Consider the following 25,044-nt stretch of genomic DNA (forward strand, 5'->3'; position numbering starts at 1 on the left):
TCCCACGTCTTAAGTTGTTGGAACTCTTCGGGAAACTGCCTTCTATGCATTTTTGTTCCGACATGGGGAATTTGTTGACCAGCAAGTTTAATTTATTTAAACTACAAAAGGTTCCTCTATGTCGATTGATGTTGCATTTTATGAATATGTTTTGAAACATGTATTAGTGTCATAATGGGCCAGAAACCTGATCACTCTACCAAATTTAAGATCCCCAATTAAGTGAAATTGAGCAGTTGCAATGAGTTATAAAATGCTGTGCCTTCAGAGGTTGTAGAGATAAAACAAAGATGTCTTTTATTTGCTCATGAAGAAGTAAAAAGTGATTACATCAATCCATGCGTTAAATTATCTACTTAATAAACAGACGTTTGCAAGTGTAACATTTGTTGGTGCGATGCAATGCATGAGCTTAATGCAGAAACATCAGATCCTAAAAGAACGGGCCATGTAGTGCAGTGATAGTGTCCATAACTCTCGGCCAGGTTCAAGTTCCACCAGCTCAGGGAGTGTGTTATAACACGTTACAACCTATTCATACAGGTTGATTGAAAGTATCATTGACCCGGAATGGTTTTAATGAAATACATCTGTTGTGGGATTGGACATGCACAAACATGTTAGAAATATAGGTTCAAAAAATATTATTACCAGTCAACAAACAGTGCTCAATATTATTAGTTATATGTACCTTTGCCATTTAATCTCAGTAAATATTTTATGCTGCAAATTCTTTTAAGTGGAGGATGGAAACATCTGAAAGTGATCAACGGCACCTTCTGATCTAAGTGCATAGGGAAAACAAGTAATCAGATTGAATGATTCTGAAATTATTAGTGCAATACTTGAATAAGAAACTGTATTATAGATTCTGAATTCCGTGTCAAGTCAGGTGCAGTGAGGATAAAGAGCCAAAGGAAATATGAAAACAGTTTTAATTTTATTTTTTTTTTAATTTAAGACAACTAAATCCTTATGGAATGAGACTCCAGGTTTAGAATAATTAATTTTCAGTGCCAGAGAAGGAGTTTACCAGAAGTTAACATTTGCCTAACAAAAAGTTAAAAGTGTACTTGGGCCAAAATGGATAAATCGTAACTCTAATTGGAGTTGTCAAAATTGTAATGAAAGTGGACTCTTGATTTTCAAATTCCTTCATCGGATTTTAATATGCGTGTTCTGTGCACTGAAATGATTTTTAAAAAGGAAAAGGGACTGATGTAAAATGGCCATAGCAATCAACTGTTCATGCTTTATGAAACTGCTGAGGAATGAACAAGACCGTCTGAACTGAAATTAACAATTTCTAATCCAATGACATCGAAATTGGTCCATCCAGTCAGGTATGAAGAAGTTTATATTGGCAATTTGATTTAGACCTGTATGATATGTTTTGCACATTGCAGATTTAAGACATTGCCTACTATTATCAATCTTGGAAACCATGAACTTGGACATTGTAAAGCACAAACCAGCTAGACTTCAGGGAACTGTTTTTACCAGAGCTAGGGAGATGGATTTTTGAATAGATCTTGTTGCAGAAAGTGTTCAAGGATTCTCAAAGAAGAAAAAGTGCCGAATGACATAGCTGATTAAACTGAAATATTAGAACGCTGAATTCCAGAGAGTTGAAATATTCCCTACTGCTAAGGATGCAGGACATCAACAGAACAGCTGTGGCCTCGGATTGAAACCATATACCTCAATGATACTTTAAGAGCTACAAATTGTAGCTCTTTTATCTTCCTTTTGTACTGGGAGCTGTCCCTTTTAACTCTATGTCTGTTTGTATGTATGCTTAACATTGTGTCTTTATTATTATTCCTGGGGTTAGCAGATAATAAAATAGCCTTTTCTTCCAGTCAAGAAAATCTTATATTGGTTCTTTTCTAATACATTATTAGAGAGAGAGAGAGATACAGCCTTGCTGTAAAAAGCACATTCATCTTTGTTATTGTCAAGTGAAGAGTTTGGAGGGGGGTGGGGCGGTGCCAATTTACCCTTCCTCATGTGATCATAAATGCTTGCTGTGTAGCTACAACTGAAGAACACTGCCTTTATGTCATTAGAATACTTTGAATGGTGAGGCACAAAGCTAGATCATTTTGCTTAAAGTCAGTGTTGTCAGTTTTGTTGGCAGAGCATCTTTGCCAGCAACTGTTGAATTGTTGTACTTAATAACATGTTTTCCCTTGCCTGACATTGCTGTGGTATTTGCACTTGCATAGCCATGAATGCTATTAGACATAGTGTTATTTTTCCACAAATCTTTTGGCCATAATTTTTAGTCGTTCATTACATAGAATTTACTTGCTCTGCCTCTTAGCAATATACATCCCTGCAATTTGCAAGAATCACACTTGCATGATATTTTGTAACACAAAATAGAGAGGTGCAAGTTATTTATTGGGGTGAGTTCACTTGGGTCATTTGCTCAAAAAGTTAAAGGGTAGTACATCAATACCAGTGTATATAATGCATATAGTATAGAGTATATTGATAACAATGTGTGATTTTTAACACACCTCCAATGTTTAACTCAAAGCCAGTTTATTCCTTTGGTTTTCAAACAGTGACATTAATTGCATTTCAGTATGGGAGTTTCTAAATAACTAATCAAATAACATGAACAAAAATAACCATGAAGTAATGAAGTTAACAATTATAGTTTTGGCTTCAGTTATTTTACTTGTATGCTTATGTATTCCTTTTAATTAAGTTGTTGGATGCAAAATTGTTAAGACCTCTATTCTAACTAGATTTTTTTAAACTTTAATTTTTGAAGTTGTTATTAGTCTTAAGAGTTTTTTTAAGCCTGTGACAAAGACTGCGAATGTAATTTTCTCAATATTCAGTAAATTCCTGCAAAAGAAGAAGGTTTTTTTCCTCTTTAGTACTCGGGTATTTTCAGACACAGGTCTGTCATTGCTCCTCTGACTGTGGATTGCTAGAGGCAGCAAGTAGTAAATCAGAGTTTTATCAGCCATTTCTGGTCCAGAGGTTTTGGTTCATTCCCTAGTGAGGTGTGTTTGTGAGATGCCTCGTCTGTTACTTGCGCTGGGTTGCATTTTACGTGCTTCAGTCTGCAGATTAGCATTTTTTTCACTCTGCTCTTCTGGGAGGAAAGTGGTTAGATGTTACTCATTATAATTATATGAAAAGAGCGGATGAATTTCTGTATATGCACTGTCTTTTGGATATCCTTTGCTGAAGTGTATGTACAGTGATGGGAGCAATTGCTGTGTTGTCATATGAAGGGATTTACTGTATATTATCAGTTTGCTGTGCAATCGCACTGCTGCTGATCTCTGGCTGTTTAAACCGTTGTGTGCTGTGTGCACAATAGATTCGTAACCATATGGCATGCTGTTATATAGTCATCAGTTCAACTCATCTTATCAATGGACATCTCAGGAATATCAAAGGTGTTTTCAGAGGACCGATTCGCAAGAATGGAAGCAAGGCGCTGGTATTTAATCTATTTTACCTTTTTCAACAATATTTGAAAATGTAGGTGAAATTTTCAGTCTGAAATAACGTACATGCTGTTTTTAGAGATTCACTAACCTTTAAATAAATACTGTTTGTGTTTGCAATCTTGCTGGTTATAATTACTGGTCAAATCCTTCTATAGAATGTTGGTAAATTTTTATGTGGTGGTCAAAGTAACTGTAAACTTGCAGTTATTTCATCACTACAGGGTACAGTGAGGCAATTTTTAAAATTTAAAATACAACTAAATCCTGTTAGAGCTTGTGAAATTAACTTGCTATGAGTATATTTTCTGTGGATTTTATTTATCATCTGTACTTTTTCTTATTGTATCTAATTTGCATATTTAATAATTTAGTATTTACTCTCCGTTTAAACCATCGTATCCAAGCTTTTCATCAAACTAATGTCATGTCGTTGTGTAAAGACCTTCGTTAACCGCTTATGAAGTGAAATCTGTGTCTTTTTACGTAAAGGAATTATAGAATCTCTACAAAGTGGAAGCAGGCTACTCAGCCTGTCGAGTCTCCACTGTCCCACTGACAAGCACCCTGCCTAGCTTATCTCTGTAACCCTGCATTTCCCTTGTCTAATCCACCTAGTCTGCACATCCCTGGACACTATGGCAATTTAGCCTGGCCAATCCATCCAGCCTGCACATCTTTGGACTGCGGGAGGAAACTGGAGCAATCCCACGCAGACACAACTAGAACGTGAAAACTCCACATAGACTATTGCCCGAGGCTGGAATTGAACCCAGATCCTTGCTGCTGTGAGGTAGCAGTGCTAACCACAGAGCCACTGTGCTGCCCTGTATTAATGCTGGTTTAAAATGTTTTAAATGCTAAAAATTTTATCATCTTAGTAAATATAAGGCTTGATAGATTTTCTCGACTTTCCAATTTACTTTAGTTTCCATGTTTTGTGCTAATGTGTAGTGAGTAGAAAATTTCTCATTTTGATTAAGTAGATTGTAGTTCACCCTATTTCTGCTGATCCTGATTATCTAAAGCCCCAAGTTGTCCACTGAAATTTGATTGAATATGAAATTTACATGTGAAGTTTTGAAAATGTGGAGTTACTAAGATTGTTGACCTTTGAATAGGCTTATTCCAAGTAATATTATTGAGATTTGAGAAAAGGTTTTTTTGTTTTAAATTCATATGGCGGAAGTAATACTGAAATCTTCTGAAGGGAAAACCAGGTTGATGATTTACATTAACAAAAAATACATTTTTAGGAAATCCTCTGGATGAATCAAATCATAATGTAGATTAATCCATCATAGCTATAACATTGAAATGTTGCTGTGAAGAGAAACTTCCATATCAACAGAGATCACAAGGGTTTCATTAAGCTTCAAATCTAATCTGGCCCAAAACCTATGAATGCTATAAAATCAATAAAATTAGGTATATTCGCTCCTCTGATGAAATTAGTCCCCAGTATTCACATTCTCCTTACAGAGTATGTAAATGATGATCATCAGATTTATACAAACAGTGAAGTTTAGCATTTAAAAGAGAACTAAGCTGTGCATTAAATATTGTTTCTCTCATTCCATTGCCAATTAGTCTGCATTTAATCATGATTGTTTTGTAGTTGTGATTCCTCCTGCATATTCTGTTTGAATATGACCTTAAAATTTCAACTAAGATTTACCACTGCCCAGGTTGATGTTTACCCTTCAGTCAAAAATCACAAAAATAGATTTATCTACCAATTTTCACCTTAATATTTGCAAAAGTTCATTGTACTCAGTTACCTGCCATGTTTCTTATGTTACAAAAGTGACTATACTTCAAAATGTTGAATCTGTAACTTTGTTTCTTTCTTTTTCTACTTTATAATGACTGTAAAGCTGTACTTTTAGCTTTCTTTCTTTCTTTCTACTTTGTACCTAAGATGACACTGGATATGGCGACTTTGTACACTTTTCACTACTCCCGTGTGCCTGTACTTGAGTACATGTATAAAACCTAATGCCAATTTTAAGTATTGGCTGTAAAGCACTTCGAGTCACTTGGTGTTGTAAAAACATTAATTCTTTTCATTACAACAGAAGGCATGTTCTCTTGAATGACTGCTGGGGTGGTGTGGGTGAGGAAGGAATTGGGTCTTGCACTTGTTAGGGTTCTATGTTGGGAATGTGGGGACTTCACCAGGCGTCGGTGGTACAATTAAAACATGGTAAGAAGGCTACAAAGGCAAGTGAGCTGTGTAGAAATTGTAACAAGCAGTAAGATCATCATTTACTGCAAAGCTTAAACAACTGGCAGCTCACAACTCGCCACAGAATATGGGTACTATGTCTTTCCTAAAAGTCTCCGACCAAAGAATGCAGGATAAGTGTTGATTTCTGGGGATGGGACAATGTACGAAATACATGGCAGTTCAGGACCATGTCTGAATGCCTATCTTGTGAGACCTTCCTGTAGGTGGCCAATTGAAAGGCTGTCTGTGGACCGATTGTTTGGGACCAAATAGGATAACGATGAATGCAAAACCGATCCCAGGGCCTGTAGTTGGCAGGATGGCAGCTCCATTAGTGGTTGTGGGTGGTTTGTTGCAATATGGGGGTTTTCCTCTTGAGCCATTCTCTGAAAAGATTTGAATTTTTAAAAAGCAAACTCTGGCTACTATTGCCACCCCCCCTCCCCCCCACCATGAGGCAACCTGAGGCATGGAATAGACTGTCTCAGCTCATCCTGATCAACTGTCTGCAAGCTGCCCTTGGGCACCTGTAAGCATTGGCCTCACCAGGGCACCCATCTACTGGCAAGGAGATCCTGGTATCACCATCAACGAGCTCTCAAAGTTCAAATGTAATATCTGTTGCTAGGTGGTAACTATTTTAGGTGACAATCCCCTCCAACAATATCATCCTGAGGCGCGAAGGCATTGGCCCTCTAAGCTAACTGTTTATATTGAAATTTCCTGTTGGTCCAGACTGCCTCTGGAGGAGCAGGAGGTTTGGGCTTACAGATTGCTAAAGCTGGAAGAAAGTTGACAGCCGAGCTCAATAACTCTGCAGTAGGTTTGGGAAGAAGCTAAGCAACAACCTAACAGGGAGTATAAATTAGAGGAGAATGGAAGCAGTTGTACTTGAGAAAACTGTCTGAATTTTGTGATTTGGATGGATCAGTGTTAATGTGCATTTCAGCATTGCAATAACAATGTCTGACGTTAGGTTTGGAATATTATGTTCATGGACCCTGAATGAGGGTCTGCAGTTGCACCTTTTACTGATAATTCTGAAAGGGTTTACTTCAGAGTTTATTTCCTCTTCAACAATATCTTCTTTGCCACTTCAGTCTACTGTGTTAAAATAATATTTGCATTCTGATGTAATGAGTTCCATTTGAATTTAATACAGGGACTTTTATAGAAGACATAAGTGTCCTTTATGAATTAAAAAAGATGTTTTTCATAATTAGATCAATTATTTTTCAGTAAACAGACATTTTGTCAGAGGTTATTTGTTACTGGACAGCTACAAATGCAAACATTGCTTTATCAGAAAGGTTTACATGTTGCAGATCATATCTACAGCTGGTCGTAATGCAATACTGAACTACTGAAATGAACAGGCTGTTGGCCAAAGTGCTTGAGGTAATGGTTTCAGCTCTGTCTGTAATCTCGTTGAATATTTCAACTGATTTAAGTGGATCTGTCATGTTGGTAGAACAACCTTACTGGATCGACAGAGGTGAAAATGAATTTGCAAAACTTTCAAAGTTGTAAAGGTTTTCAGCACCATTTACTTTGCTTGCATTGGCCACCATCTGCAATTTTACTTAATAATCACATTGTATGCCTGTGTAATTATTCCCAGGATGCATGTAATTCTCCGTATATAACCCACAGCTTATGGTGTCAGTGTGATATGCTTGGCAAGAATGGCTTACTTTGAAACAATAGTTCCAAACGCCTAGGAAGAACAGGTGGCTTTGGACCTATTTCCCAAAGCTTTCTACCACAGGGGATTTCTCTCAATTCACGTCTGCGTCTGTTACAACTAATTCAGCATTGTCTAAAATAAATTGCTGCTTAGTCCTAGGTGTAGCTAGGGTGACATCATTTTAGCCATATGGATTCAGTTTTTATTTTAGAAAAAGCTCTGCATTCATACAATTCAGGTCAATGTACTTTGCATATTAATAAATGAATTTCACCACTCAGTTACCAAGGAGGTAAAACATTTTTAACTTGTAAGATGTTGAACATAGAACAGTTCAACTCATTTTTAACTTGTAAGATGTTGAACATAGAACAGTACAGCACAGGAAGAGGTCCTTCAGCTCCTTGTATTTGTACTGATGATGATGCTGTTCTAAACTGACTCCATCTGCCTGCACATGGTCCATACCCTTCAATTTTCTGCTTGCTCATATCTGTCAAAATGCCTCTTAAACTTTGTTATCTTATCTGCTTCTACCACCTCCCCTGGAACTCCAGGTACCTATTACCCTCTGTGTTTAAAAAAGAAACTTGCACATCTCTTTAAACTTTCTCTCTCTCTCATTTTAAACCTATGCTCCCTAGTCTTTGACATTTCCATCTTCTGACTATCCACCCTATCCATGCCTTTCATAATTTTATATGGTTCTCTGACGCTCTAGTGAAAACAATTCAAGTTTATCCAAGCTCCCCATATAGCTAATACACACTAATCTAAAACATCCTGATATATCTTTCCTGCACTCTTTCCAAAGCCTCCACCTACTTTCAATAGTGCAGCGACCAGAATTGTGCACTGTACAAATATGGCTTGACCAAAGCTTATGGAATTGCGGCTGTTAAACTCAGTACCCCAACTGATGAAAGTAAGCATACAGTACACCTTCTTTACCTCCTTATCCACTCGTGTTGTCACTTTCAGGAGCTATGAATTTGGACCCCAAGATCGATATGCCAGTGCTCCTAAGGGTCCAGCCATTTACACTATACTTTCCTCTTGCATTTGATCTTGCAAAATGCATCCCCTCGCACTTGTCTAGATTAAGCTCATCTGCCATTTCTGCACTTAATTTTCAAACTGAAATATATCCTGCTGCATCTTTTGATATCCTTCCTCACTATCGACAACTCCACACCAGTTTTCATGTCATCTGTGCACTTACAAATCAGACCATGGACATTTTATCCAAATCATTTATATATACAGCAAACTTTTAATAACTGGCACCTATAGGACCAGGAGTGTGCTGGTTAATCAAATATTCCGAACAATCTAGAGATCCCCACACAATCTGTGTAATACACACACTAAGTAATCAATACACAATGCTGGAGGTATACACATCACTGTTATACTTCTTTCGTAGCATACATCACTTAAATAATAATGCAGCTTTTGCTTAAATAAAACTTGCAGGCAGAGAACTTTCTCAGTCCCACCCTCAACTAAGTATGCAGACAGCCTAGTAGATTGTCATATTTGAGGAGAAATTGAGTTGAAAGTGAATCAACTGTTGATATTTCTTGTGGCCATTTGATTGAACAAGTATATTTATGTTGAGGTAAATAAATTTAAAAACTGTAATAATTAGAATAATATCTACCTCAAATACTGAGAAGTTTAAAATGATGTTTACTGGTTTATAGAGAGTAAGGTGCCAGTTAAAATGGAAGTTTACTGTATTATGAACAATGTAGGTCCAAACACTGATGCTTACAGAACTGATCTCACACCTCCAGTCAGAAAAACATCCCTGCGCCTTCTGTCTTCTATGGCTAAGCCAGTTTTATATCCAACTTCCCAATTCACCATGGATTCCATGTGATTTGATACTCTGGAGCAGCCTACCATAAGGCACCTTATCAAATGCTTTTATAAAGTCAATGTAGATGTATTCATTGCCTGACCCTCATCAATCATACTTGTCACTTCTTCCCAAAACTCAATCACGTCTGAGACATGATCTTCACGGCGTAAAGCCATGCTGACAATCCCTAATAAGTCCATTCTTCTCCAAATGCAAGTAATCCTGTCCCTAAATATCTTCTCCAGTAATTTCCCGACCATTGATGTAACGCTCACAGCCCAAAATCTCTTGGATTATCCCTATTGCCCTTCTTGAACAAATGAACAATGTTAGTTATTCTCTGGTTTTACTGAACCTCGCTTATGGCCAACAATGACACAAATACTTTAGTTAAGGGCCCAACAAGCTCTTTCTTGCCTCTTTCAGTATCATGGTATAGGCCCTTATCTTGGAATGCTGTTCTAACTGTTGAGGGAGAGAAATGTAGGTTTATCACATTGATCCCTGGGATGGCAGGACTGACATGGGAAGAGACTGGATCAGCTAGAACACTGGAGTTAGAAGAATGACGGTGGTATCACTCAGAAACCTATAAAATTCTAACAGGATTAGACAGGGTAGGTGCAGGATTTCTTCACCCAGAGAGTGATGCATCTATGGAATTCTCTACCACAGGAAACAGTTGTATCCTAACATTGAAGACTTTCAAGAAAGATGTAGATGCAGTTCTTCAGACTAAGGGGATCAAAGGATAAGGGACAGGGACAGATCAATGAGTTGGATGATCAGCCATGGACATACTGAATGGCAAAGCAGGCTTGAATAGCAAAATTGCCTGCTCCTGCTGCCATTTTCCATGTTTCCACATAACATCTGTGCAAAGAGGGAATATTTTAGTGTTTGGCTTTTCACCACTGTAGGAAATTGATTTATAGAACCAAATTCAAAACACATTTTTGTGAATTGTGAGCTTTTATTTCCCATTATTTAGCATCAAAAACATGAATGCAATTATATTTAATAGTTTAATGCACTTAAAAGTTTCACATTGATATTAAGAGTATACCTATTCTTTAGTTTTCAGTAGAAACCTTTTTTGGAAGGTGAAATTTCATTCTGTGTGGTTTGCAACAGTATAAAGTGGTTCAACATGAGTATGTGATCCATGATCTGAGTACATACCAAATACTTGTGAAACTGATATTGGCTTTCATAAATTATATGTTTTAATATTGGTTTTAATACAGATCAGTAATCTGTTTGACAACTCAGAATTTTTGCTGTCAGATGCTCATATTTTTTAAAATAATCATATTTTTTGCAATAAAATTATTTATACTGAAGTACCATGAATGACACAATATGATTCCAGATAAAGATTGAAAGTTGTTTGTTACTGAGCAACAAAAAAATTGTTACTTCCCTTTACTGTGTGATTAAATATGAGTTGATCACTGCTACTACATTTTGGTGAATGTCTTTGAATGTGTTCTGTTGTGTATTTCTTTTGTGTAACTTAATTTCAATCCCAGTTGAGCAGATGCAATGAATTTTAAGTTCCTGAATGTGGTAGGTTGTTACTTTACTGTTCAATAAGTAAACTGAGTCAAGGTTTGTCCTAGTTTGTGTGGAAACTGTGGCATTTTTGTTCAGTTTAGACAATCTGAGCGAGAATTAAGTACAAACTGCTCATCTGTTAAATTAGACGAAGAGCAGCGTTTATGAAAAGCGGGGACAATGTGCATGTGACAGAAGGCAGGTAGAAGTGGTGAACAGTTGATCAGGTTGGAGGGGTGTGATGTTTTCCAACATCCGTACCGGAACCATTGCTGCTTGGGCTAGTATATAAGAGGATACAGTTTCAGTAGCTATAGACAGCATGATATTCAGAAATGTATCCGCAGCATGAAGGAGTGCAGCAGATTTATGGAAGATGCAGGTTGATGAACTGAGCACAGACATGGTGGATTAAACTTCCCACAAAGAAATGTGAAGAAGTCAACTGGGACAATTTTAAAGATGGTTCAGAGAGGATGTACGTAGGCAAGCCTTCCAAGGTGATAGAATAAGCTTATAATTTTTCTTTGAGAAAAGAGGTATTTCTGTTCATCAAGACCAAGAATAGTGTGCAAAAGCAAGGAAGACACTCTAAAACGATATCATGATTAGGTCCCAGCTGTTGTATTGCATCTAATACTAGGTGCCACATATTAAGAGGATGTCAAGCCTTAGAAGATGCAAAGGAACTTTATTGAAATGGTAACAGTGATGATGGTCCTCAGGCACCTGTATATACTGGAGAAATTGAAATTATTTTCCTCAGATCAGATCAGGCAAAGCAGAGGTTTACTAGAGGTATTCAGAACAATGGTCAGTTTTGATCAAGTAATAAATTGGATGAACACTTCAAGGAAATGAAGTGATTGGGAAATGGAATTGACTAGAACGCTCTGTGGAGAACCAGCAAGGAATTGAGGGGCCAATTAGCCACCACCTATGCTATAAAATCAAGGATTCTGACTTTGTATGATGATTTCAGTTTGCTGAAATCGTCTAACATACTCCACAATTTGACGGTCAGCTACGTAGATGTTAGGACTGATGACCAGAAGCTTCATTGTAGATGCAGGTTTTCGATAGTGCCCTAAAGAAAAAGACCATAAAATAAAAGAGCGATGTTAGGCCATCCGAACTATTGAGTCTGGTTCGCTGTTCAATCATGGTAGATATGTTTCTCAACCCCTTTCCTACCTTCTCCCATAGCCGTTGATCTCTTCTTAATCAAGAATCTGTATTTCACTGTCTTAAAGACAATGGCTTGGTCTCTGCTGCCTTCTGCAGCAATGAATTCCACAGATTCACCACCTGGCTGAAGAAATTCCTCCTTATCTCAATGCTAAAGACTCATCCCTTCACTCTCAGGCTCTGCCTTCAAGTCCCAGTCTCTCATGCCAGTAGAAACCTTTTCTCCATGTGCACTCTGTCCAGGCCCCTCAATATTCTCTAAGAATCATTGAGATTCCCTGTCATCCTTCTAAACATCATTGAGTATAGACACACAGTTCTCAGCCATTCAATAGGCCTTTCATTTTGGCAAATATTCTCATGAACCTCGTTTGAACCCCGTCCAAGGCTAGCACATCCTTCCTTAGATATGGCATCCAAACTTGCTCACAGTATTCCAGATATGATTTGACCAGAGCCTTATACAACCTCAACAATGCATCAATGCTCCAGTATTCTAGCTCTCACAAAATGAATGCTAACTTTGCATTTGCCTTCCTAACTGCCAGCTAACTTTGCATGTTAACCTTAAGAGAATCCTGAACTAGTGCTCCCAAGTGTCTTTGTGCTTCAGATTTCCAAAGCCTTGCCCCATCTAGAGAATGCCTATCAAACTGCATAAAATATCATTTCCCACATATTCCATCTGCCACTTCGTTTCCTCTCTCCTAGCATGTCTAAGTTCATTTGCAGCCTCCCCACATTATCAATACTCATTGTCCCTCTGCCTATATTTGTATGATCGTCAAACTTAGCAGCAATGCTTTCATTTCCTTCACAGATAATTAAAGTATAATGTGAATGACACTGACCCTGTCAGTTACTGTAAAATACCCCTTTGTCCCTATTCTGTACCTCTTTCCAGTCAGCCAATCTTCGATCCATGTCAAGAGTATGGTGCTGGAAAAGCACAGTAGGTCAGGAAGTATCTGAGAAGCAGGAAAATCAATGTTTGGGCAAAAGCCCTCCTTCAGGAATAAGGATGGGAGCCTTGGGGATGGAGAGATAAATGGGAGTGGGCTGGGGCTAGGGGAAGGTAGCTCATAGCACAACAGGTGGATGGAGGTGGGGGTGAGGGGATAGGTGGGAAAGAAGATGGACACGTGGGACAGGTCATGAGGGCTATGCTGAGCTGGAAGGTTGGAACTGAGATGAGGTGGGGGGAGGAGAAATGAGGAAACTGGTGAAATCCCCATTGATGCCATGGGGTTGGAGAGTCCCAAGGCAGAAGATGAGGCGTTCTTCCTCCAGGCGTCGGGAGGACCAGGACCTGCATGTCCTCGGCAGAGTGGAGGGAAAATTGAAGTGGTCAGCCACAGGGTGGTGAGGTTGGTTGGTGTGGGTGTCCCGGAGATGTTCTCTGAAGCCCTGTGCAGGTAGGCACCCTGCCTCTCCAATGTAGAGGAGACCACACCGGGAGTGACAGATACAGTAAATAACATGTGGAAGTGCAGGTGAAACTTTGGATATGGAAAGCTCCTTTGGGGCCTTGGAGGGAGGTGTGGGGCAGGTTTTGCAATTCCTGCGGGGACAAGGGAAATACCGGGAGGGGAGGGTGAGTTTTTTGGGGGGCGGGGGTGGACCAGACGAGGTAGTTGCGGAGGGAACGGCCTTTACAGAAAGCAGATGGGGTGGGGAGGGAAATATATCTCTGGTGGCGGGGTCCGAAACTCCAGCCATTGCTGCTCCACCATCCTTTCTTCTCGGCTTCCCTTCCAATTAATTCTTGATAGAAATTCTACTGCCAACCTGATTTCCCCAGCCCACCTGCATATTGAAGTCCCCCATGATCACTGCAGTTGTGCCTTTCTTGCATGCCTGTTTCATCTCCCAATCTATTCTCTGCCCCATATCCAGACTGTTGCAAGGGGGCCTGCATATGACTCCCATTAGGGTATTTTTTTCATTTGTGGTTCCTCAACTCTCTGCACACAGATTCTATGCCTTCTGACACCATTCAGCTTCTTATTAAGGCATTTGGATAAGTGCATGAATAAGAAATATTTGAAGGGATGTGGGGCAAGCATAGGCATATGGGACTAGTTTAGTTTGGGATTATGGTCAGCATGGACTGAAGGGACTGTTTCTATGCCGAATGACTGTATGGCTCTAAGGCGTTCCCCGCCCCTATCGAAAGGAAACACATCCATGGATACTTAAATCCCAGCCCTGATCCCCTTGCAGCCATGTTTCTGATGCCTGCTAGATTGCACCTACCAATTTCAATCTGCGCTGCTAACCCATTTACCTTGTTTTGTATACTGCAAGTATTCAAGTACACCACACTCAGTCCTGTGTTGACCCACCTCTCCCCACTTCTCAAAGTTGTCCCGTTAACTGCTATGTCTGAAGTTAGATTCCTGACTCTTTGCATACACTCTATCCGATTATTTGTTCTTGGAAAAGTCAGAAGTCATACGACATCATGTTGTAGGAGAAAGTGAGGACTGCTGATCAGAGTCAAGAGTGTAATGCTGGAAAAGTACAGCAGGTCAGGCAGCATCCAAGGAGCAGGGGAATCAATGTTTCGGGTAGGAGCCCTTCATTTTGATGACTGGTTTATGCCCGAAACATCGATTCACCTGCTGCTCAGATGCTGCCTGACCTGTTCTTTTCCAGCACCACAATCTCGATACCATGTTGTGGTCCTACAGGGTTTGTTTGCAATCACAAGCTTTCCTTGTCCCTTTGTCAGGTGAAGTGAGAGAGAAAAACACAGAATGCAGAATTTATTAGCAAGGAGATCAAAAGATCATATAAATGTGTGAGTGGAGCATCCAATAAGAAGTCTCTGCAGGTGATCAGAAGTGCTAGATGGCGTGAGTAAAGCGTCAACAGCTGAATAGCAAGTGAAGGGATGACCTATAATCCCATTAAATGAGGCCAAGAGACAATTACAAAAAAATGTAGCAATGATACGAAGAGAGAAATTAGGCTGTCTGGAGGGTAATAGTGTGCTAAGACATTTTAGTAAGTTGTGAGTGGACAAAATTTGCCAGATGGAGGATAATGTGAGAAATTGCATAGTTGTCTAATTTGGGAAAAATATAAAAGCAGAATATAATTTACATGAAGAGTGATAGCAGAATGTTGTGGTACAAAGGGATCTGGGTATCCTCCTGTGTAAATTACAGCAAAGTTATCATGCTGTTACAGAAGCACTAATTAGGAAGGCAAACAGAATGTTGGTCTTTGTTGCAAAAAAATTTGGAGTATAAAAATAGGGAAATATTACAACAACTACAGACATCAGTAAGTCCATATGTATAATACTATGCAGAGTTCTGTCTCTTCGTCAAGGAAGGATATACTTTCAGTGGAGCCAGTTCAGAGAAGGCTTAGCAGATTGAGTCATGGAATGAAATGGCTAATTTTTGAGAAAGGGTTGAGTTTTTAGCTGAAGTTCAGGAAAAAATAGACAATGTGATTATATTGAAACAGGGGACTTGACAGATCAAATACTAAGTGGATAATTCCTGTTGTGGAGGGAGTTGAAACTTGGGGACAGGTTCCCGAATAAGAGGTCTCAGATGGCATTGCATTTCTTTAAAGCTTGTTGATCTTTGTAATAATCTACACCAAAGAGCAGCACAGGGTGAATCATTGAATACACCCAAGTCTGAGCTAGACAGATTCTTGAACTGCAAGCAAATCAAAGTTTGTAGGAGCAAGCTGAAAAGGATTTGGGGCCACTTTTAGATCTGCTATGATCTTACTGAATGATGGAAATAGACTTGAGAAGTCAAACAGTATACTCCTTCTTTTCCTAGTTCTTATGCAAGTTACCAAGATGGGGACAAGGCCAGGGGAGTGATTTGAAAGTAAGTATGAACATTCTAAACATGAAGATTTGTTGGACTTGGAGCCAGCGTGTGGCCAACAAATGTAAGGTGACGAGTGAAAGGAATTGGGTGCTAGTTAGCATACAGTGAACAGAATTTTGGGTTAGGTCAAGCTTACGTTGGACGACGAAGTCCTTTTATTCAAACAACAAAGATTGTAGATATCCTTGTGTGCACCTACCTAAGGCTTATGGTGTATATCTTGGATAAAAGTGATGACAGTTTTTATGGTGTCATCTTAATTCAGTCAAATCAATTACACAACTGTCCTAATTTTCTCACAGAAAACCTACTGCAAATTGTAAGCAATCCCAGATGAAGAATTGCTGAACAGGAAATTAAGTTTACTTGTAAGTTTTATTGCATTTTTAAAATTTTATAGTCTGTAATTCCAAAGTCTCTGAGCTAAAACACGCAATTTATCTTCAGCGAGAAAAAGTAATTTACACACTTTAAAAACTAAACAACTGCAGATACAGGAAATCAGAAACAAAAACAGAAAAAGCTGAAACATGTCAGTAGGTCTGACCACATCTATGGCGAGAAATCAGAGTTAATGTTTCAGATCCAGTGACTCTCCTTCAGAACTCCTTTCAGTTTAAAATCTTTATACAATACTATTATTACAAACCCCTCTTATCTGACATGAGTGGAGATTAATTTTTAAGGATGCAAAAAGCTTATAGAGGGAACTATCCAAATTACAGTATGATTTGGTTGTCTTGGTACCTATTACGATTAGGAGGTGCTGGTGTTAGACTGGGGTGCACAAAGTTAAAAGTCACAAAACGCCAGGTTATAGTCCAACAGGTTTATTTGGAAGCACTAGCTTTCAAAGCGCTCTCCTTCAGGTGGTTCTGGAGTATAAGTCTTACAGACACAGAATTTATAGCAAAACTTTACAGTGTGATGTAACTGAAATTATATATTGAAAAAGACATGGATTGTTTGTTAAGTCTCTCATCTTTTAGAACGAATATGTTGGTTTCAGTTCTTTCATATGTAAATCGCAGAACTTTATAAAAGTTACATTCTCAAGTGAACTTCAACAATTGGTGTCATGTCGGCCCAGATTATGCACTGAAGGTGTGAGCTGCCCTGTGTGAGACTGTCTGTGCCACAGTGTTCAGATTGATTCTGATCTAACAATCGGATTTACAGAATGTGTGTGTGTGTGTGTGTGTGTGTGTAAAGGGGTATAAGTCTGTGAGAGGCTGCATGTGTGGGAGTATATGTGTGAGCGTATGAAAGAGAGCTTGTGAATGAGCGAGGGACTGTGTGAGTGTGTGTCTGTAGGCGTGTGAGTGCGCGTGTCTGCCTGTGTGCGTGTGTGTGTGTAATGCAGTGGGGTCACCTGTAGTGTGACATGAAACCAAGATCTCGGTTGAGGCCATCCCCATGGGTACCAAACTTGGCTATCAGCCTCTGCTCAGCCACTTGCGTTGTTGCCTGTCCCAAAGTCCGCCCTGGAAGATGGTCACCCGAAGGTTTGAGGTTGAATGTCCCAGACCGCTGAAGTGCTCTCCAACTGAGAGGGAACACTCCTGTCAGTTGATTGTTCTGTGGTATCCATTCGCCCATTGCTGTTGTCTCTGCTTGGCCTTGCGAATGTACCTTGCCTGCAGCGTGTGCGATAGACAACATTGGCTGAGTCACAAGACTACCTGTCACATATATGGTGGGAAGTGTCCCCAAACGTAATGGTGGTATCAGTGTTGACACACTGACACGTCTTGCAGCGTCTACAGTGACAAGGTTGCATGGTGTTGTCCTGAAAGCCAGGCAGTTTGCTACGAACAATTATCTGTTTGAGGTCTGGTGGTTGTTTAAAGGTGAGAAGCGGAGGCGTGGAGAAGGTCTTGACGAGGTGCCCATCCTTATTGATAATGTGTTGCAGGCTGCGAAGAACATGGCATAGTTTTTCAGCTCTTGGGAAGTACTGGACAACGAAGAGTAAATACTCTGTCGGTTGCAGCTCGTGTCTGTCTCCTGAGCAGGTCATTATAGTTGTGACGCTTCAGAACTGGCCGTCTGAGTTAAGCATCGTACCCCATTCTTATAGAACATCCTTGAGTACTCCCAGGTACCCATCACGTTCCTCCTAATCTGAACAGATCCTGACAAATCAACTTATTGGACCATACTGTTCATCAGGAAGACTTTGAAGTTCTTAGCAGGGGTCTAAATTTCTGCTGGAGAAAGTGAGGTCTGCAGATGCTGGAGATCAGAGCTGAAAATGTGTTGCTGGAAAAGCGCAGCAGGTCAGGCAGCATCCAGGGAACAGGAGAATCGACATTTCGGGCATACGCCCTTCAGGAATTCCTGAAGAAGGGGTTATGCCCGAAACGTCGATTCTCCTGTTCCCTGGATGCTGCCTGACCTGCTGCGCTTTTCCAGCAACACATATTCAGCTCTAAATTTCTGCGCCCTCACCAAAATGGACCACATGGGTCTTGCAGCAGACACTGAGGAATTCATCAGACAAATGAGACTCTGGACATTCTTTCAAGATGCCAGCAGTGAGCCCACCGAGTACCTGGATCAGTCATCGCAGGGATCCGTAGAGGAGTGACCAAAGAAGAAGTCACCTTAAATTCCATCAGATGGCCGCTGCCCGGTGCTCGGCATGCATGCTCAAACCGTCAGGAAATATATGAATGCCAGATTCATCAGCCTCACCCACAAGGTAGAGCAAAACATCATCACCCGATCACAACACAACGCCGTCCATGCTCTCAAACCCAATTGTAACATTGTCATCAAACTAGCAGATAAAGGAATATTCAGAATAGAATAGATTACTGCAAGGAATTGTCCTGATAACTGAACAACCAGGAATACTGTGGGCAGTTACTGGCCGATCCAACCAAGGAGCTAAATACATTGATCAGGACTTTGGATCCAGTCCTTCAGAGTTCCCTATGTGCCCTCATCCCATGTACTTCTGGCGTAGGTGACTTCTACTGCCTTCCGAAGATACATCAAGCCAACGCACCAGGATGTCCCATCGTATCAGGCAATGGAACCCTGTGTGAGAACCTCTCTGGCTATGTCGAAGGCATCTTGAAACCCATTGTACAGGGGATCCCCAGCTACTGTCGCACCACTACAGATTTTGTACAGAAACGCAGCACCCACGGGCCAGTCGAACTGGGAACATTCCTTGTCACAATGGACGTTTCAGCACTCTACACCAGCATCCCCCACAATGACTGCATCATGGCAACAGCCTCGATGCTCAACACCAACAAATGCCAAAAGCACCGTACTACAACACATCTGTTTTATCCTTGACCACAGCATTTCACCTTTGACAACCAGTTCTTCATCCAGACACATGGAACAGTCATGGCAACCGATTTTTCATCTCCAATATGCCAACATCTTTATACACAGGTTCAAATAGGACTTCTTTTCTATGCAGGACCTCCAACCAATACTATATACCAGGTACATTGACAACATTTTCTTTCTCTGAGCGCATGGCAAGGAGTCACTGAAAAAACTACGCAGTGATATCAACGAGTTTCATCCCACCATCAAACTCATCATGGACTACTCTCTACTATCTGTCTCATTCTTGGACAATGCATCACCATCAAGAGTGGGCACCTCAGCACCTCACTCTATCACAAACCCACGGATAATCTAACAATGCTACACTTCTCCAGCTTCCACCCGAAGCATATTAAAACAGCCATACCCTATGGACAAGCCCTATGCATACACAGCATCTGTTCAGAGGAGGAGGAACGTGACAGGCACCTGGAAGTACTCAAGGATGTCCCAGAAGAACGGGGTACGATGCCCAACTCATCAACCATCAGTTCCAACGTGCCACAGCGGGAAACCGTAATGACCTCCTCAAGAGATAGACACGAGCTGCAACCAGCAGAGTACCCTCCGTTATCCATAACTTCCCAGGAGCTGAAAAACTACACCATGTTCTTCACAGCCTGCATCACTTTAAGAATGAGGATGAGCACCTCACCAAGACCTTCCCCACACCTCCACTTTTCGCCTTTAAACAACCACCAAACTTCAAACAGATGTTTCGTAGCAAACTTCCCGGCTTTCAGGACAACACCATGCAACCTTGTCATGGTAGACACTGCAAGACGTGTCAGAGTGTCAACATGGATACCACCATTATGTGTGGGGACACCTCCCACCATGTATGTGGCAGGTACTCATGTGACTCAGCCAATGTTGGCTATCTCACCCGCTGCAGGCAAGGATATCCTGAGGCATGGTACGTTGACCAGACAAAACAGAGGCAACAGCAACGGATAAATGGACACTGCACAACAATCAACAAACAGGAGTATTCCCAACCAGTCAGAGAACACTTCAGCGGTCCAGGATATTCGATCTCAGATCTTCGGGTGACGGTCCTCCAAGGCGAACTTTGGGACAGGCAACAGAGGAGCGTCTTATCTTCCGACTGGGAACCCTCCAACTCCATGTCCCTCCTCCCTACCTTTTATCTTCTCCTGCTGAACACTCTCTGCTCATTCCTGAAGAAGGGCCTGTGCCCGAAACGTCGAATCTCCTGTTCCCTGGATGCTGCCTGACCTGCTGTGCTGTTCCAGCAATAAAGTTTCAACAACGCAAAGTGGCCAAGCAGAGGCTGATAGCCAAGTTCGGTACCTGTGTGGATGGCCTCAATTGGGACTTTAAGTTCATGTCACACTACAGGTGACCCCACTGCACTACACATGCGTGCACATACAGACAGGTGCACGCATGCACAGAATTGCCAACAGACAAACATGCCAACAGACACCCGCTGACACAGACCCTCTCTCATACCCTCATACATACGCTCCCACGCACTCAAGCACACATATACCCTCTCACAGACTTATACCCCCTCATATTCTCATGCATACAAACACTTTCTCACAGACATTCATAATTAGAATTAGTCTGAACATTGTGGCACAGTCTCTCACAGGGCACCTCGTACCTTAAGTGCGTTATCTGGGCCGACATGACACCAATTGTTGAAGTTCACTTGAGAATGTAACTTTTAAAAAGTTCTGTGATTTACATATGAAAGAACTGAAACCAACATGTGTGTTCTAAAAGATGAGAGACTTAACAAACAATCCATGTCTTTTTCAATATATAATTTCAGTTACATCACACTGTAAACTTTTGCTATAAATTCTGTGTCTTACGATCTTATACTCCAGAACCACCTGATTAAGGAGCAGCACTCCGAAAGCTAGTGCTTCCAAATAAACCAGTTGGACTATAATCTGGTGTTGTGATTTTTAACTGGGTACCTATTTCTCAACTAATGGTTGAACCTTAATTCTTCAGATCTAAATCTGTCAATGATGCATTAAATATGAGAGTTTTATTTGGATGTATTTATATTGCAACTGTATCGTTGATGCATTTTGTTCCACATTAATACCAATGAGTTGTGATGTTTTATACCAGATCAGAGTTAACTTTGGAAAGTAGCATCAGTTAGAAATAAGCCTGGACCTTGTGACAAAGATCAGATAAATGGAGTGAGTTATATGTGTATAATCTGGGCTAAGAACTTGTCTCGCTCACACTGGGATTCAAACTGCACTAATAATGCAGTTATAGGTAATAAACATGACTCAAGAATGCCTTACACTTCTGCGTGTTACATATTTCATTTGTTTTTATTCATTTTAACTCAGCAGAGCAAAGAATTTGTGGAACATAGCAGCAAAGTGAATAATGAAAATACTAGAAATATTATTTGCAAATGGACGCATTACTTTGTTTCTCAGCTTACCAAAGCTAAAATTCAGTTATTTTCTGACTAAATCTGATCCTTTGTGGTTTGTCCCTTAGTTCCATCATAACTGATTCGGTCTGTAATGCAAATGGAGTTTATTCCCCTGTAATGTTCAGTGAAAGAAGAATTTGATACCGCGGCAGTATGAGTCAGAGCATGTTGGCACAAATGTGCTGCAAAATACTGCTGCAGTTTGAATCACATTGAATGTAGAAAGAGTCTTGCTATTTTATTCTGTCACTCCTGTGTGAGGATGGGGATAATGAGCAAAGCTGGCAATTGTTATTGGTGAACCACGAAGCTTGATAGCTTGGCTAAATCTCACAAAGAATATGGCTGCTTTTATACCTGCCCGAATCCTTAATTGAAAGTTCTGCCTTTGAATGAAAGATTAATTACAGACAAGATTCTGAACAAATGTGGTAATCATCTTAAATGAAAGCAAAAAGGATGCACTGCTCTCAGCTATGTCTTCTGGTAGTGAGGTTGTTGCGAGCCTCATCAATGGGTCTTTCTCTGTGTAAGAATTACACTATACAGGGCAACCCCCATAGCCACGGAATTGTTTCCTCTGGTTTCAGTTACCTGCAGTTTACCATGGCCTGAACGTATTATAAGGAACCTTTCAGAACTGGGGGCTGCCGAGAAGGTAAATTTCCCATTTAAATGAATGGGTTCGCTCCGATCTGTGGTTTCGGGCTTCCGCAGTAGGTCTTGGAACATACCCCCCTGCGGGTATGGGGATCTACTATATAAAACCAAAACAATTACTGAATTATACAACACTGGGTTGGTCAATTCAAGTTAAGCAAAACATACGCAGTTTGTTTGGAACAATCACGTCTACATCAAACTGTCTGATTGCATTGTTCATGCATTTGTCTAGGATGTTTGATTTGAAGTGGGTAAACCTTTTTATGACAACTCACTGGTATACATGTGCATCTTGGACATCATGTTTAACATCTCATAATTTACACACTGATCAATGCAGATAAGATTGTCTCTTGCATTAATTTTCATTAAAAATACTAGACTCTTATTACCTTGCTGCCTCTTTTTTTGTGCTGGTGTTCAAAGCAAACTTCTTCACTTTGGTTTCTATTTTTGTCACTTAAATTTGACATTTGCAACATTTTAAAAGCCGATCAACCTTTTCGAAATTCTAGAAACTTATCCTGAAAACAAACAGTAGTAGTTAAACTGAAATGGTATTCAAGTGGAAGCCATAATCTGTGTACTTTGTTACCAGTTGCAGAATCGTCAAATATTGGAAACAAAACAGCAGGAGTGTCTTGTCGTCTTGCTTAAACAAGTGCATTCCTTGAAAAGTTTTGTGATAGGCCATTCTGATCTGGAATAGATACTATATTCTATATTTTTAATAATTTATTTTACAAGTGAAACCCTCCACATTTGACATCATCACAACCCATTTCTAAAAGTGCACTGATTCTCAAGCCCCATTACTCCTGGAGTCCCCACAAAAGTGTATGATTTAATCAGAGCTCACAAAGTTCCCAATTTACATGTCACATAGAATCAAATTAACAGAAAGCACAGAACAAGTTATTGTACTTAACTAGAACTTTTATTGCAAATGAGTAAATTCCAACCACAAGTAAACCGCTATAAGCTAGGAACACATAGCTCTTTTGGTTAAAACTCTAACCCCCTTCAACTATTCCCCCTCCCCCAGACACAGACAAACAAAAGCACTCCAATTTTAAGGTGGAGAGAAAAGCTGGGAACCACAGTACTATAATACAGTCCACAGGGTTCACAAACATGATTATTTTGCAACACTTTCTGTTCACTCTCTGTTCTCTACGTTTCTTCAGTTCTCCACAGGAGACATAGGTTGATTGTTACATAAACTGCAAATTTCTTAGTTATTGGTTAAGGCAACAAGATACAGCAGCTAGTGAGAGGAAAAATGCAGGCTTGCTTTAGGTATTTCTACTGCAGAGTGAGACTTGCAATCTGCCCATCCAGAGGTCCAAAGGCTTCTCAGTATATTATTCATGTCCATTGACTCCCAGTAGTTGAGCAGCTATTCAGAGAGTTGTTGTCGGGCTGATGGTGTTTTGGCATCTACAACTGGTCACAATTATACAAATCTGTCAAGTACTTGTTCCAGGTTAAATCTCATTCTGCGAACACCCTAGTGCTGGGCTGTCTACAAGCAGCTTCCACATGCCTCAGCCACTGTCTGAACAAAACAGCAGTATAAACATCACAGTGTGATGTAGTAACTTGTTTATATAGTGCAGCAATTCTTTCTACAATCCTGGGTCCTTTTCTATTTTAGTTCACAATCACAGGCTCAACAATAACCTGCTCAATGATGTCCAGTTGGGTTCTGCTAGGACCACTCAGCTCTGGACCTCACTACAGCCTTGGTCGAAGCATGGACAAAAGAGCTGAATTCTAGAGGTGAGCTGATAGTGACAGTGTTTGATATCAAGGCTACATTTGACCGAGTGTGGCATCAAGGAGCCCAAGCAAAATCTGAATCAGGGGGAAAACTCTTTGCTGATTAGAGTCATACCTGACACATAGGTCGTGGTTGTTGCAGGTCAGTCATCGCAACTCCAAGACATCTCTGCAGTAGTGTCCTATATCCAAACATCCTCAGCTCCTTCATCATTGACCTTCCTTCCATCATAAGGTCAAAAGTGGGGATGTCCTCACAATGTTCAACATACTGAAGCAGTCCTTGTCCAAATGCAATAAGATCGGAACAATAGCTGGGCTTGGCCTGACAAGTGGCAAGTAACATTTGCGCTATACAAATGCCAGGCTATGACCATCACCAATTAGCGACAATCTAACCACCGATCATTGATATTCAATGGTGTTACCATCACTGTCGAAACCATAGGGGCTATCATTCACCAGAAACTCAACTGAACTTCAAAGTCTGTGAGAAGATTTGTACTCGCGTGCTCGTTGTTGTGGTTCTGTTCGCCGAGCTGGGAATTTGTGTTGCAGACGTTTCGTCCCCTGTCTAGGTGACATCCTCAGTGCTTGGGAGCCTCCAGTGAAGCGCTTCTGTGATCTTTCCTCCGGCATTTGTAGTGGTTTGAATCTGCCACTTCCGGTTGTCCGTTCCGGTTGTCCGTTCCAGCTGTCAGTTGCAGTGGTCGGTATATTGGGTCCAGGTCGATGTGCTTATTGATTGAATCTGTGGATGAGTGCCATGCCTCACAAGCCAAACAGAGAACAGCCAGGGAATTCCGAGAGGCATGGCACTCATCCACAGATCACGGGAGGCTCCCAAGCACTGAGGATGTCACCTAGACAGGGAATGAAACGGCTGCAACACAAATTCCCTGCTCGGCGTACAGAATCACAACAACGAGCACCCGAG

At 40.6% G+C, this 25,044-nt stretch overlaps 1 protein-coding gene across 6 annotated transcripts in view; it reads left to right on the forward strand.

The window, feature by feature from the left end:
- The window catches only part of gpatch8 (G patch domain containing 8), a 204,435-nt gene that overhangs the window by 132,874 nt on the left and 46,517 nt on the right, over positions 1-25,044 (forward strand). For 5 of the 6 annotated variants that reach the window (XM_043675226.1, XM_043675230.1, XM_043675227.1 and 2 more), the window contains one exon: positions 3,347-3,469. The exons of the other annotated variant lie outside the window; for it this stretch is intronic. In XM_043675226.1, coding sequence (XP_043531161.1) covers positions 3,347-3,469 — 123 coding nt within the window. The remainder of the gene's footprint in view (positions 1-3,346; positions 3,470-25,044) is intronic. 6 annotated transcript variants of the gene reach the window in all.

The sequence above is a fragment of the Chiloscyllium plagiosum genome, chromosome 33 (genome assembly GCF_004010195.1).
Source record: "Chiloscyllium plagiosum isolate BGI_BamShark_2017 chromosome 33, ASM401019v2, whole genome shotgun sequence".
In the NCBI taxonomy this organism is placed as follows: domain Eukaryota; kingdom Metazoa; phylum Chordata; class Chondrichthyes; order Orectolobiformes; family Hemiscylliidae; genus Chiloscyllium; species Chiloscyllium plagiosum.